This window comes from Mus musculus, chromosome 9 (assembly GCF_000001635.26).
Source record: "Mus musculus strain C57BL/6J chromosome 9, GRCm38.p6 C57BL/6J".
Lineage (NCBI taxonomy): Eukaryota > Metazoa > Chordata > Mammalia > Rodentia > Muridae > Mus > Mus musculus.
Genome location: NC_000075.6, coordinates 42,044,295 through 42,059,096, shown reverse-complemented (window position 1 = coordinate 42,059,096; position 14,802 = coordinate 42,044,295). Strand labels below are relative to the sequence as shown.

Below are 14,802 nucleotides of genomic sequence, written 5' to 3'. Positions count from 1 at the left end.
ACTTCCACACTGCTGTTCATCACCAAGGAAGTCAGGACTGGAACTTAAGCAGGCCAGGAAGCAGGAGCTGATGCAGAGGCCATGGAGGGATGTTCTTTACTGGCTTGCTTCCCCTAGCTTGCTCAGCCTGCTCTCTTATAGAACCCAAGATTGCCAGCCCAGAGATGGTCCCACCCACAAGGGGCCTTTCCCCCTTGATCACTAATTGAGAAAATACCCCACAGCTGGATCTCATGGAGGCACTTCCCCAACTGAAACTCCTTTCTCTGTGATAACCCCAGCCTGTGTCAAGTTGACACATAAAACCAGCCAGTACAAGGCTTTAATGTAATACTTTTTAAAATTTATTTCCTCTGTGTCCATTCTTCTCTATCTCTTTTTGCATCTCCTTTTGCGTTATTTAGATTTTTGTTTTTTGACAGTACTGAGCGTTGAACCCAATGCCTTGTACATTCTTGTTGGGTGCTCTACCCTTAAGCTCCCTCCTTAGCCACCAGATATATTAGACTCTGTCTTTGTGTATTTCTCTCCTCTTTTCTTTTCTTTCATTGGGTTCTCTGAGGATTAGAGCATGCATATCTAGTCTTTCATAGTCTTCACTTGTATATAAAATACAGAACATTTGTATCATATGGGTCTGTGTTCTCTCCCTGACCTTTCTGCTCTTGTTGTATCTTGTCTACATACTTAGAAAACACTCATTTATTTTTGCTTAAATTCTAATACTGATTTTAAATAATAGTAAATAAACAGTTTTGAATCCCCCCCACCCCAGGTTTGCCATTTCTCCTGTTTGTCTCTGGTTCCTGATGATCCCTGGGTAGATGACCTTAAGCATTTCCTGCAGAGCCACTGCCTGTGAGGGCCCTCTGGCCACTTGGCTCCCTTGGCTTTCCTTTGTTTGAGAACCCTCCATTTCTCCTTGATTCCCAGGCATTGTGCTTCTTCTGTTGCTGAAATCTCGGTGTGTGGTCATCTGGGTTAAAAGGACTTTGGATAAGTTTTTTTGGGGCTCTGTTTCCCCAGGTTCACGTGAACAACCTGTGGTGGCTACTTCAGTTATGTCATCTGCACACGTAGTGGCCCATTTTTATAGAAGCAAATTTGTTCACGTGTGTGTATTACATCAATTCTCTTTAGGTTCTATCAAGATCCCTCATTCAAATGCAGCTTGGGGCTTAGGTAGAGAGGTACATTCCATTTAAGGGATTTAAGGGATACATGCTCTGGGATTCCTCCCATACTTCCCCAGCCTGCAAGGGCTCATTTGCCAGTTCCTTTTGTAGAAAGAGTTTCTGTGGAAGTTTGAGCTCCCTGGCTGGAGCTGAGGCGCTCCATCAAGGCCTTCCCTTGAGGCACCTCTGTATCAGAAAACTGTGTGGGTCGCTTCTCGAGGCACCAAGTCCCCTCGTACAGCCCTCAGAGAGCTGACTTTGTTGTAGTAGAACAGCAGCTCTGGTTGCTTGGTTTTTTATTTTGCGGCATGCGGATGAAGCCTAAGACTTCAGGCATGTTAGGCAAGTGAAGAGTGCTCTCCGGCTGAGGTAGCCTATACTCTGGAGTGTGAGAACTTAGCTTTCTCCAACTCCAGGATTGTGAAAGAGAGGATGGACAAGAACCTGTTCTGAGAACTGGAAGCTGTCCTTGGGGTGGTGTGTGTTGGGGGAGGGGGAGGGCACCATTCCTACGTTTATCTCTACAGCAGCTCATCACCTCTGGCTTGTTTTCCTTAATCAGGCTCTTCCCGGACCTCATTACTATACTTGGGGTGACCATGGAGGCATCATCATGGCGATTGCCCAGGGCATGGAGACCAACGAGCTGAAGTAAGTGCTTCTGGTTACCTCCCCTCTTCCTCCTCCTTCTCTTCTTCTTAAAAGAGATCTTTTCTACCCTTCTCTCTCTACTTCTTCCTTTAAAAAAACAAAAACAAAAACAAAAACCCAAGGTCTCTCACTGTGTAGCCCATGCTGTCTTGAAACTTAACAGTGTAGCTCCAATTGGTGTAGAATTTGCCAATCCCGCCGGGCAGTGTTGGCGCGTGCCTTTAATCCCAGCACTTGGGAGGCAGAGGCAGGCAGATTTCTGAGTTCGAGGCCAGCCTGGTCTATGGAGTGAGTTCCAGGACAGCCAGGGCTACACAGAGAAACCCTGTCTCGAAAAACAAAGAAAAAACAACAAAAGAATTTGCCAATCCCCCTGCCTCAGCCTCCCAAGTACTAAGATTACAGGCATCAGTTGCTGTGCCTGGCTTATTTCTCTTCTTTGGACATCAACCTGTCCTCTCACACTGGTGTCGTCTGTGGTGACCTTTGGATGCTTCTGGAGCGCTACGTTCAGGTCAGAGAGCTGAGACCTCTGGAAATCACTTAAGCTTGTTATGTCTGTGACATAACTATTTCCTTCTGTTTTAGAGGGCATTGGGAGAAACAAACAAGTGAACTAATATTTATTTCTTTGAATAAAAACTATCATCTTTCTTTTAATTACTCGTTCAAGGTTAACATATAAAGAAACTCATTATGGTAATTTTATTTACTTTTTAGCATATATGACATTATTATTATTATTATTACTCAGCTATCCACGTCCTACTGCCCTGCCTGCTGTCCCCTTCTCCATCCTTCCTGCTTCTCTTCCTTCCCCAAGACAATTCCTCCTGCTTCCTTATCACATGTAACTAGAGAGTTTTGAACATGTCTTTGCTTTTAAAAGTGTTGTTTCCAAAGGTTTGTGCATAAGACAACTAATAGTTAAAATGACAAAAATTAACGACAGGCAAATAGTGGTTGTAGAATGCACACCACTTGCCAGGTGACTTCTGCTGTGCTAAATTTAGTCTTAGGGGTTGTCCTAGATGGAACTGGAAGAGATGCTAGGGTTAAATGCTTCATCTTACAAACGGAGAAGCTGAGGCTCAGGAAGAAGTAACCATCAGCTTGTAGAGTCATTTTTGAGAGTTAGTCTTGGATTATGTCTAAGAAAAAACAAACAAACAAACAAACAAAACCAAAGTGTTGGGAGTTTGTAGATTTTCTCCCCTCGAGGTTTGATTTTATCCAGCATAATTTCTTGGCTTCCCTTCACGAAGCTATCGAACCAGAGTTACCGATGGAAAAGACAGACTGACCCTCATCTCTGTTCGTGTTAGGCTTGAACCCTTTAGCTGGGTGATCGCGGGAGGCAGAGAGGGCTTCTGTAATCACACTGTGTGGTGGGAAGAAGCAGGCTTCCCCTACTTTTGCTCCCATTAGAACTGGCCGGGGGCAAGACGTGGGTGCTTTGAAAAGGGGATTTTAACAGCTGGTTTCCCACTTTGCTTAACTGGGCATGTACTGAGCCTTGAAGAGGTAGAGAGGCAAAGGTCTGGTCTTGGCTTTCCACTTGGCTGCTCTTGGCCTTGGGTGGCATGGGGCAGCTGCTTCCCCAGAGCCTAGAGGCAGGGGAGGTTGTGTCTGTAGATGACACCCGCATCCCTGTTCAGATTAGCTTTTGCTCAGAGGATAATATTCACAGAGCCTGCTTCCCCCGGATCTGCTGGTGTTTGCTTGTCTAGTCATTTAACTTACACCACACACACTGAGCAAGTGGTACTTATGCCAGGTACTGTGGGTCTAAAGATGAATAGGATGCTCTGGTCGCCTCCTACCCCCACGAGAGCTTCACCCTCTGGCTGTAAGGTAGGTGAGGAGGTAATTGTGGTGGTTAGTAAACTGCTATGTGAGGAAAGCATATAGGATCCGGGGCTTGGTGTCCTGGGCATAGATTTCATTCTTTGGATAGTTTTAGTTTTCAGATTTGGGAGTCGGTTCTCAATTTTCCTTGTTTAACGTCTCCACAGATTACATTAGCATTCCAAGCTGGCTCCTCTGAAGGAGCGCGTGTGATTTTAGTCCTCTTACACCATCTGTCGGTGCATATGTGCCCAGGGAACTCAGCATCATTCTTCGCTAGCTGTAGCAAAACACGGCCAGGAAAATAAACCTGCTGACGGAAAACCATAATGCCTTCCCTGGGCATTTCATAATGGCTTTGGGGGGTCTGCGGTGGACCTCGTGGGCATGGTGGTGCTCTTCTATGGGCACGGGCTATTTGGAAGTGTCTGCAACACATAGTTCAAGTAAATACAGACTGGCCTCCTTTTGACAGGTACATGTGTCCTAGGAACCAGCTCAGACTTGGCAGGGTTCCATACAGCCACCTGGCGTTTACCAAGTGTGTTGTTCTCAGAGGTGTTTGCTCCTCCTTCCGCTGTTCTAAAAGGCAGAGGAGGAGAGTGGAGGTAGTCCACAGTCTCCAAAGACAAACAGCCATTCCCTGTGCCTTGTAGACTCCAGTGAGGCCATGTGCTAGGCTTTTTGATGGTTGTGAGAAATACACCAAAGAAACAGGGCAAAGCTGGGAGAGTCCGTTTTGAGTTCACAGTGTCGCAGGATTCAGTCCCGCTTGGCTGCTCCATGGCCTTCGGGAAGCTGGGCGGCATTAGCTTGTCAGGGAGCACGTGGCTGAGCAGAGCTACTCAGCAGGGTAGGCCTGCTGACTAGGTGTAGCCTTTCAGGGCGTGCCCTCTACAACCTCTTTCCTGTAACTAAGCCCTACCCACTACTCTCCAACACCTCCCCATAATGTCACCATGGTATGAGCCTATCAGGGGATTAAAGTCAGAGCCCTCATGATATGGCCACCTCTCAGAGACGGGCTCCACCATGAGAGCACAAAGCCTTTCCAGCCATGTTGACAAAACTGGCTTCAGGCTCTGGGCCTCTGACCTCCCTGACCATAGCAACCTCTCTGTCCTTTGAGCCTCAGAATTTTGGGGGGTATCCTATTCATTTAGATTGATTGTGTTCAGACTTCATGTTTTAACTCCATTTCATTCTATGCCTGGATTCTTCAACTCATTAGCAAGGCTTTTGTAGACCCGCATTCCTGTTCTATACAAGTTAGCAGGCACTTAGCAAATATTTGATCTATCAATAAATAGGTCACGCATACTTGGGCATCTGAGATTGCTTTTTTCTTTCTTTCATTTTTTTTTAAACATCCATTTAAAAAGGGGGAAGGGATCTGGGTAGGGTGCTATTTACACAGCTCCAAGGGAGACCGCTGCTGTTGTGTTCTGTGTAAATGACAACCCCTGAGCAGTGGGGGCTTCCTGAATGTGTGCAGCCAGGCAGCCAGAGAGAAGATCTGATCCACCCTCCGTATCTTCCATACGAGGACGTAATATAATTTGTGGGAGTTAGCGCCCACACTGGAACATGAGCAGATTTCTGCTAGGAATCATTTCAGGTCAATTGCACAAACATTTGTTGAACAACTACAGTGAACCAGATGTTGTGCTAGACACCAGTGATGGAGAGGCGAGTGGGGCCTGGTTCAGGATCTGCCTGTGCCCATGGGAACGCTAGGGCGTCGGAGCCAGTTGGAGAGAGAGTGGGAGAAGGAAGGACAGGAGGTTCTGCGTATCTGAAGATGAATAGAATGTGGTCCCTCACCTTTAAGCATTTTGCTTTTTATTTGTAATGTAGGCAAAGAGAGCCAAATAGAGCAGAGTCTTTTGTTTTAATCAGAGGCCTGAGGTTGGGGTATTTGTTTCCCCCACTCCTTGGCGGTTTATTTACTATTTCATGGCATTCATTCTCTGATTAGTACAGCAGCTAAGATCCCTCTGTTTGCCTTCTCCATTGAGACTTTATCATCGGTGTTAAGTAAAACAGAGCAGGAAGGGTAAAGCTTTGCTTTGCTTTGGTTTGCCTTTGCGTCCACTTGTCTGAAGTGTGCAAACAAGAGCCCAAGGGGCTAGGGATTTGCTTTTGCATCCATTCAGCATGCTTGACCAGGAACCTGCCTGGAGGATACCAAGGGGTGGTGTTCATTCTTACGGGTACACAGCGTGCTGCAGAGAAGGGGCCTGACCAGCAAGGAAGGATCCAAGCCGGTTTGTGAGCTGGATCCCGAGGGCCGAGATCAATTTCCGTCTCTTCTTGGCAGTTCGCCTGTCAGTGTGATGAAATGTTGATAGTTACTAACACTTTGGACTTGCCCCAAAGCATCATTTCTGTGAGGAGATCTCCAATTTCACAGGGCTTCCCTCTGGGAATCCCTCAAACTCCTTCAGAGGCCACACACCGCAGCATAGCTGTAGTTATCTTTTCTAGGCGCAGCCTCGTGGTTCCAGAGTATAGGAAACTGCAGTGGATCCTTCCATAGCTTCTACACTCGTGGCTACAGCATCACAGTGAGGCAGCTGCAGAGAGCCATCCCCAACCCAGTCTCACCCTGGGTGGCTTCCTCTGCTCCTGGAGGCAGAAGCAACAGATGTCCTTATCACCTTTTAACTGTTACAGAGACAGTGCAGGGTTTTTTCTTTTTCTTTCCTCCTCCTCCTCCTCCTCCTCCTTCTTTTTTTAAGAGAAACTCAGTGTGGGTTGTTTAATTTCCTGCAGCAAATGTTGATTATTCTGCTTTCAGGTGGTAGAAGAGGTGTGAGGTGCTGGGACAGGGAAATGGGTGGAGATTTTATTATGGATGAGCTGCAGTGTAGAAGACACTCATGGATCTGGTCTTGTAAATACAGCAGAGTAGGGTGTGAGGTCTAGTACAGGGCCTAGTCTGAGCTGGTCTAAGGCAGTGCCAACTGCAGGGTTGGGAAAGGCTTTTCAAAGGAGGTGAAACATGAGGTGAAATTAAAAAGTTGATGTACAGTGCCAGGGTTAGAAAGAGCTCATGGGGCTAGAGAGATGACTCTGTACAGTGCCAGGGTTAGGAAGAGCTCATGGGGCTAGAGAGATGACTCAGTACTTCAGAGAGCTTTTTGTGCTTCCGGAAGACCTGAGTTTAGTTAACAGCATTGCCACCAGGCGCTCACCACTGCCTGTAACCGCAGCTCCAGGGTATCCGATGCCTTCTTCTAGCTTTGGCTGGAGATATGGGGTTGGGGGGGTTGGAGGATAGAGGGGTGGGTGGAGGAGTGGTACCCTTGCATGCTTGGCATACACTCTCACATACACCTACAAAAAGAGACAGAGCTTGAGCTAAGGTGGCAGTGTGACTCTGTGGTCCCTGAGGCCTTCACACATGAATAAAATATGAATGGAATTGAGAGAAGCAGTGGTGAGAAATGAGGCTTGAGGTGGCATTAGACAAGCACCATGGGCCTTTTCCTGACTCTCACTGGAGAGATTTGGTTGTTGTTGTTTTGTTGTTGTTTGTGTTTAAATAAAGTTATTTTTTGTTCTTTGACAATTTCATATATGTGTGTCATGAAGTTTGGCCATTCTTACCACCCTTACACTCACACTCCACCTCCCATTCACATTAAGCTCTTCTTCAACAGATAGTTCTCCTATTGATAGCTAGTTTGCTTGCTTGCTTGCTTGCTTGCTTGCTTGCTTGCTTGCTTTTTTTCTTTCTTTCTTTCTTTCTTTCTTTCTTTCTTTCTTTCTTTCTTTCTTTCTTTCTTTCTTTCTTTCTTTCTTTCTTTCTTTCTTTCTTTCTTTCTTTCTTCCTTCCTTCCTTCCTTCCTTCCTTCCTTCCTTCCTTCCTTTCTTTCCTTTTTTTTTTTTCCTGAGTTCAATTAAGGTTGATATATGACCACGGTTGTGGGACTATTTCTTGCAGCATGGGCAACTTACTAGTGGTGCTATCACTGAAGACAAAATCAACACTCCCTTCTTCAAGCTACCAATTAGCTGCCAATAGCTATTTTCAGAGGGGCGGGGTCCCTCTAGTCCCACCCTCACTTGTGATTGAGACATTGACTGGCCCAGTCTTATGAATGTAACCACAGCAGCTGGGAGTTCATAAGAGAAATGGCCGTGTATATCCAGAAGATAGCATTGCACAGCAGTCACCGCCACCTCTAGCTCCTACCCTCTGTCACTCACTTCTTTGCTATTGTTCCCTGGGCCTTAGAGCAGTGATGTAGATCTTGGGGAGTTGGACACTCTCAGCACTTGGCAACTTGTTAGTCATTGTATTGATTGTTGCAAAGAGAAGTTTTCTGGCCAAGGCTGAGAGCAGCTCTCACTTATGGATATAGACATCGATATTTATAAAGCACGGTGACATCATGGCCATTTAGCAAGACAGCAGCAGGCTTCCCCCTATGGCCTTTGGTATTTGAGCAGGTTTGCCGTAGCAGGCAGGAATCACCTCCCGAGGTCAGGGCCTCAAATCTAATCAGAGAGCAATTGGTTACCTTCATAATAGTCCTGCCATTATTGCACCAGTGGGCGCTTCCTGCCCTGCAGGTTGGAACTGTAGCTTGAAGGGTTCATGGTTGGGTAAGACTGAAACTTTGCTTTTGAGGTCTTTAAGTAGAGGGATGACATGGCTTCCTTTGGAAGAATGAGGGGGATAGATGTATTCCAGAGAAGACTGGAAGTGAAGGCGTGTGGGTTCTTGCTAACTGGATGGTGATTCTACCACTCACAGAAAACAGAGGCATAGGATACATGGGGTGGAGCCAGTCCATGAAGGCAGATTCGGTTAAGGTGAACCAGGTGGCGGTTTCAGGTTCCAAGGTTGAGTACAACAGCAATGTTTGTGCTTCCACCTTCTGCCACCTATGATGGAGAACCTTCTTGTCTTTGAGTAACTATGCCAATGGGGAACTTGCCATTTTCTTCTGGGCAGTTTGATTTATTCTTTTGGTCATTCATGCATTTATTCATTCACTTGGTCATGTATTCATTTGTTCATTGGTGAGCATAGGTCTCTGGTAAGAGAGACTCCCAAGTTCTCTGCAGCCCAGGTTCCATTCCACAGCTTTGAGTTCTGCTCCCTGGATCACGCAGCAGATACTTCCTTCCATTGGAAAGCCATTCAGACATTGATGGCCCCATGCTTGTAATAGTGAGTATCTGTCATTCTGTGGGAAATACCCCAATTTCCTTTGCTTTTCTGCTGCTGAATCTTGACATAGATTTTTCTCTAGGTCTCCCTTGTAATATAATTGCACTAAGACGTGGGTCTCATATCTGACCTCCATAGTGTGAATTGGGCAGAAGGATTAAAACCTACTGATTCTGGACACTATTTCTACAAATAAAAATGTTAAGACCAAATTTCTACCTTTTTCCCCACCTGGATTCGGTTTCTTGATGTGTTACCCAGGCTACCCTCCAACGTGAGATTCTCCTGCCTCAGTGCTAAGATGACAGATGTGTACCACCATACCTGGCATTTTCAAAATGGTGACTCATTAATATTTTTATTTATTTAGAAACCATTTACATAGCTTGGGGTCTTTATATCTGAATCACTTTTAGGAAGTTGTACCAAGTTGCTTTTCCACCGCCACAAAAATGCCCCTGCAGGCAGCACCCCCCCAGGCACCCCCCCGCAGTACCTCGCCCCTGTCTTCTATTTTCTTCTTCTGTTTTTGGTTTATTTTTGTAGAATGTGTGTGTGTGTGTTCACATTTGTGGAGTGTGTTCAAGTGCACATGTGTGTGAGCCTGTGTGTCTGTGCATGTGGAGGCTCCAGGTCAGTAGTAGAAACATTCCTCCACTGTGTGTCTCTCTAGTTCTTTGAGGCAATGTCTCTCAGTTCAACCCAGAGCTTGGCAGTCAGTCCCTCTCCTTAGCCAGTTTGCTCCAGGGCTCCCATCTCTCTGCCTTCGGAGGTTGGGATTATGGGAAAGACACTGTACCAACATGGCATTTCCATGGATGCTGGGGATCCAAACTCTGGTTCTCTTGCTTTGATGGGTGAGCTTTAACTACTGCCTTATTCCCCTGGCCCAGCCTGTCAGGTTTCTTCACCATATACTTTTGTCAGTGGCTAAGTTCAGCTCACTATTTTATAGGTCTTATTAAAGGACACATGTCCAGCTATCTCCTATTCTAAATTCCAGCAGGTTAAGTCTTGGGAATATCATATGAATGTTAATATTCTCATTTTTGCTTAGTCTTTGGATGCATGAAAACATTTGAATTTAATTTTACCACATTTGTCTACATCTGCATATATTTACACCTGCATATGTGTGTATAAAACTGGCCTGGTGCCCTTTGCAAATGGGGTTGGGTTGTGTCACATTCAAGTTCATTGTCTCGATTGCTGACTGGAGTGCATAGCTCACTGAGAGACTGAAGTTTTATTTTGGTTCATAATATTTTGGTGATCAAATCAGCTCACTTCATATTATTTCACCAGCAATGAATGAATGATTATATATGTGTGGTCCAGGAGGATCTCTGTTTTTTTGGTTTTTTGTTTTTTCTTTTTTTAAATGCTCTCACATCATTATCCTTCTTATGGTTGATTTTGGTTATCAACTTGATGGGATTTGGAATCACCATGGAAACAAATCTCTGAGAGAGCATGTAAGAGGGATTAGCTCAATTAGGGTAATTGATGTGGGTAGGACCAGTTTTTGCCTGGAGTCTTGAGCTGAATCAAAAGGAGAAAGTGATTCGACATAAGCAAATATAGCTCCCTGTGGATGCAATGTGACCAGGAGCCCCAAAGTTCTACCAGCATGGCTTTCCTGACACCATGGGCTGTACCTTCAAAATTCGAGGCTAAACAACCCACCCACAGAAGTTGCTTCTGTGTTTTGTGTTTCTGTGCTTTGCCATAGCAACAAGATAAGTAAGTACTCCAAGTCTCTTGTTCAAATCAAGAATAATCAGGAGGAAAGGAAATGGGTCTCGGGTGGTGACAAGAGACGATTGGGTTCTCAGCTCTGGCTTCTGTTTGCCTGAGTGCTTATTATCCATTCTCAAAAGCACCTTTTCTCCTGAAGGCAAACGAAGTGACTGCTCCTCTTCTGTCTTTAGGATCTGTTCCACCCGACTCTTGGAGGAATTACCAAAAAGGACTCTGATAATTTTCTCTTCATCCCTTCTTGTTCCCTAGTAGGTGTACACACACACACACACAGAGGAAAAGAAAAGAGATCCATATTTGTTTTGCTCCTGCCTCTTGTCATTTTAATTTCACTAGTAAGTCCTCTTTTGGGCTTCAGAAGGTTGAAGTCAGACCAACACGGATGTTCCCTCCGCTGTTGCTATTGTTAGACGAGCACCTTTTCTTCAGTGTCCCTGCAAACCTCCATGTGCTAAATGAGCAGAGTGTACTCAGGCACGGGGCTGTGCTTGGCCGCACCCCTGCTGGTTTGTCTCATTAATGGCTTTACTGTCTGCACCTTCTGGGCATCTATAGAGAAATGATTCATTTCCTGGGGTTATCTTTGGTTGGATGATCTCTTAAATGAAATTAGCTTGCCCATGTAAAAATAGATGGACTTCCTGTATCATAATTGAACAGCTGGACCATTCCAAGCTTGTCTGATTAATGGACCGACTCTAAAGGTATCTTTAGGAGTGGTATTGAGCCTTCAGCTTCTTAACATTGGTAAAAAGCAAGGGACTGAATGGGTTAATCGTATTTGATTTAACCCCCCCTTAAACTCCAAGCATGAGAGCTGGTTGAGAATTTGCCCCCACAAATGACCTGTCCTGGGTAGGGTGTAGGTACTTTGTCATCCAGTGGTCTGGGTGGCTGTAGTATCCATCACTTGGTTTAGCTTCTGGGTATAGAGAAGTCACTTCACAAATCTCAGGGTGAGAACTGTTGAGATTGAATGTGGTCAAAAGATTCATGTCTAGTATCTTGTCTGTCTGTATGTATCTAGGTATGTGTGTGTGTGTGTGTGTGTGTGTGTGTATATACATACACACACACACACACACACACACACCCCTACACTGTTCCATATCCCACATTCTAGATTTGTTCAGTTGCATCAAATGGTACTGAGAGGCTGGGCTGAATCCAGACGCATGTTGTATCTATCAGTGGTGCTAAGTGTGGGTAAGGGTGTGTCTCGTCCTGCATGAAATTGCATTCCCCCAGCAATGAATGGTTGGTTTGTGGGTTCATATCCTTAGACCACATGGACATCCTAGTCCCTAGAATTTTACATGGTGATTTTAGCAGTCAATGCTGATCCTTGTCTGATTTGATTACTGCAGTGGGGATGATAGAGTGGTAACCCTTCACATTCTGTTATCACTTCTTAATGGTGCTTGGAGATGTACCAATATAAGAATAGATGACTTTCTTCTCCCTCTCTTCTTCCTTCTCTCCCTCTCATCGTTGGTAGCAGTCCATTTTTTATCCACTATGTAATATTACCATCATCTTTCTCTTCTGTGGCAATTGTTTTCTAAATTTGGCTGTTCAGAGTCCTATCAGCTAGTTCCTACCTGTTATTTTTCAGCAGGGAAGGTTGGAGATTGAACCTAACAATGAGTGACAACCCAGTTTTTGTATCCTTTTTACATGACACAATCATAAACTTACCTGTTGCGAGGTCACCATTTTCCAGAGCACTGGTCATGGCCGAGAGCAATGTATGTAGAAACTGAGGCTGCCTTCTAGGACTGTAACCTCAAGTCTCCTTTTGCTTGTATCGGGCAGGTACAGCACCAATGAAGGGGAGACCTGGAAGACGTTCGTCTTCTCGGAGAAGCCTGTGTTTGTGTATGGGCTTCTCACAGAACCTGGTGAGAAGAGCACCGTCTTCACCATCTTCGGCTCGAACAAGGAGAGTGTCCACAGCTGGCTCATCCTGCAGGTCAATGCCACTGATGCCTTGGGTAAGCCCCTGCCTCCCGGGCCCTGGCTACAGACAGAAGGACTCATTGTCTGGGGTGGGCAGAGTGGCAGCTTAGATAACAGTGTCCTGTTGTGACTCACTATGGCAGATGGCCCAAACGAGTATGTGAAAGACCCACGGCACAGGTGCTTAGGGGTTTATTTACTCAGTTCTTCTTGAGTGGACTACTTACGATTCTTTGCGTCTCCATTTTCTTGTGTAGTACCTGGTAGTAAGTCTAAATATATATATGCTGAAAGTGTGAGTGGATGGGTGGATAGATGGATGGAAGTGAGTTTTCCAAATTAGAGGTTTCTCGAGCGCCTATTCAAATGGGAATGTCTGTATTGGCTCTCCACTAGGGAAAAGGAGGAAAACTTTGCTCTGGCTCATGGTTTTGGTCCATTGTTCCTTGGCATCTTCACTATAGTTGTACTAGGAGATGTGATAGGAGAAGTGTGCTTATCACATACTGTCTAGGAATCAAAGCAGGAGAGGAGGAGGGGCTGGGACCCCAACACATTCCTTAAAGTCACGCTCCTGCTGACCTTACGTCTCTTCCAAAGCTCACTTTCTATAAGCTCCACCATTGACCCATAGTGCCATAGGCCAGGATCTAGCACCTGGGTCTTTGGGATCGTTAACTATTCAAAGACTAGCACAGCTTTAATGCGGGGTCCTTGGAAGGCTGTCTGGAGTCTAGTTACTATCTGTTGGTGGGTGCACATATGCATGGAGGACTGATGGACTCTGGAGTACTCTTTCAGACTGCCTCATTGACTTCTGCCCTTTCTCCTTCGCCGATATACTCCAGCTGCCCAGAAAGCTTCCTATGTCTTCTTACCTGAGCCATTCAACGTCAGCCTCAGGATCTAGCATCTCAGACTGTGCGCTTGGCATCTCAGTCAGAAGGTGTCTCGCCTCTGTCCATCATACCTTGAATTATATATCTGTGCCTGCAATTAGGTATCATGTCCCACCCCCTAATTATAAGGCTCTCACATTTCTTTATTGCACCCACTGAGTATCTTTATTGCCTCATAGACGGTAAGGTTTTAATAATTCTTTGCTCATTTGAGTGGCATTGTGTCGACAGGTGTAAGTCAGCTTTGGGTAGTATTTAATCTGACACACATATTAAAAAAAGGTACAAGGCACCAATTAGACGTAAGCATAGAATCCCCATAAGGCACACTGCTGACATCTTAAGTGGCTGTGGGCTGGTGGCAGAAGTGTGAAGTTATCTTGTCATTTCCAGTCTCTCTACATAAAGATCCTGTACCATCAAGTAGGGCAAACACTTCAGTGCTCTCAGCCTACACTACCAGATTTGCTTTTCTTCCTAAGGAAGCGGGATGGGTCAGCAGTACCCCTGCATCACCTACCAAAGTATCCCAGGAGAGACCCCAGTCCCAGCCCAGCCCTACCTACCTCCCCACCCCCTGTCACCTATCTGTGAAAGGAGCTACTGACTCTCCTAAGAATTTAGAGACTTAGCTGAGTTGTCTGGTATCTGGCAGAATTTCAGCACTAGGGACATTGAGGCAGGGGGATCAGGAGTTTAGGTTCACCTCAACTCCCTAGATATATCCTCTCATTTATAAAATATGCACGCTAGCCAGCCAGCCAGCCAGCAAGCCACCCCGAACTCTGGGCTGGTGGCGTGACGGTTCAGCAGGTAAATGTGCTTGATGTTCAAGCTGGAGACACATTGCAATCCTGGGAACCCGTATAAAGATGGGAGGAGAGAGCTAACTCTACAGAGCTGTCCTCTGACCTCCACGTGTTCACCAGTGCATGCATAGAGACACATAATAAATAAACACACACGCGCGCACACACACATACATACATACATATAAATAAGTAATCAAGTTTAAAATAATAGTCCTAAACCAAACAAATGATAAAAAGCACACACACCATACATACTTCACAACCCACACATATACATATAATAAATAAGTAAATAAATGAATAAATTTAAAATACACAGCCTCTGAAACCAAACAAATTATAAAAAGCACACACACACACACACACACACACACACACACATGCACACACAGTGCACAAATCAAAAATAAACAGTCCCCCTCCCACCCCCATCCCCCCAAATGGCTCAAATTTTATGATTCAGAAGTTGATGATGTGAAATGTGACTCGCACCTTCACAGCTTTCCCAGAGG

General features: G+C 45.4%; 1 protein-coding gene across 2 annotated transcripts in view; it reads left to right on the top strand.

The window, feature by feature from the left end:
• Positions 1-14,802, top strand: part of Sorl1 (sortilin-related receptor, LDLR class A repeats-containing) — a 159,589-nt gene that overhangs the window by 65,201 nt on the left and 79,586 nt on the right. For both annotated transcript variants that reach the window (NM_011436.4, NM_001357261.1), the window contains 2 exons: positions 1,738-1,826; positions 12,436-12,614. In NM_011436.4, coding sequence (NP_035566.2) covers positions 1,738-1,826; positions 12,436-12,614 — 268 coding nt within the window. The remainder of the gene's footprint in view (positions 1-1,737; positions 1,827-12,435; positions 12,615-14,802) is intronic.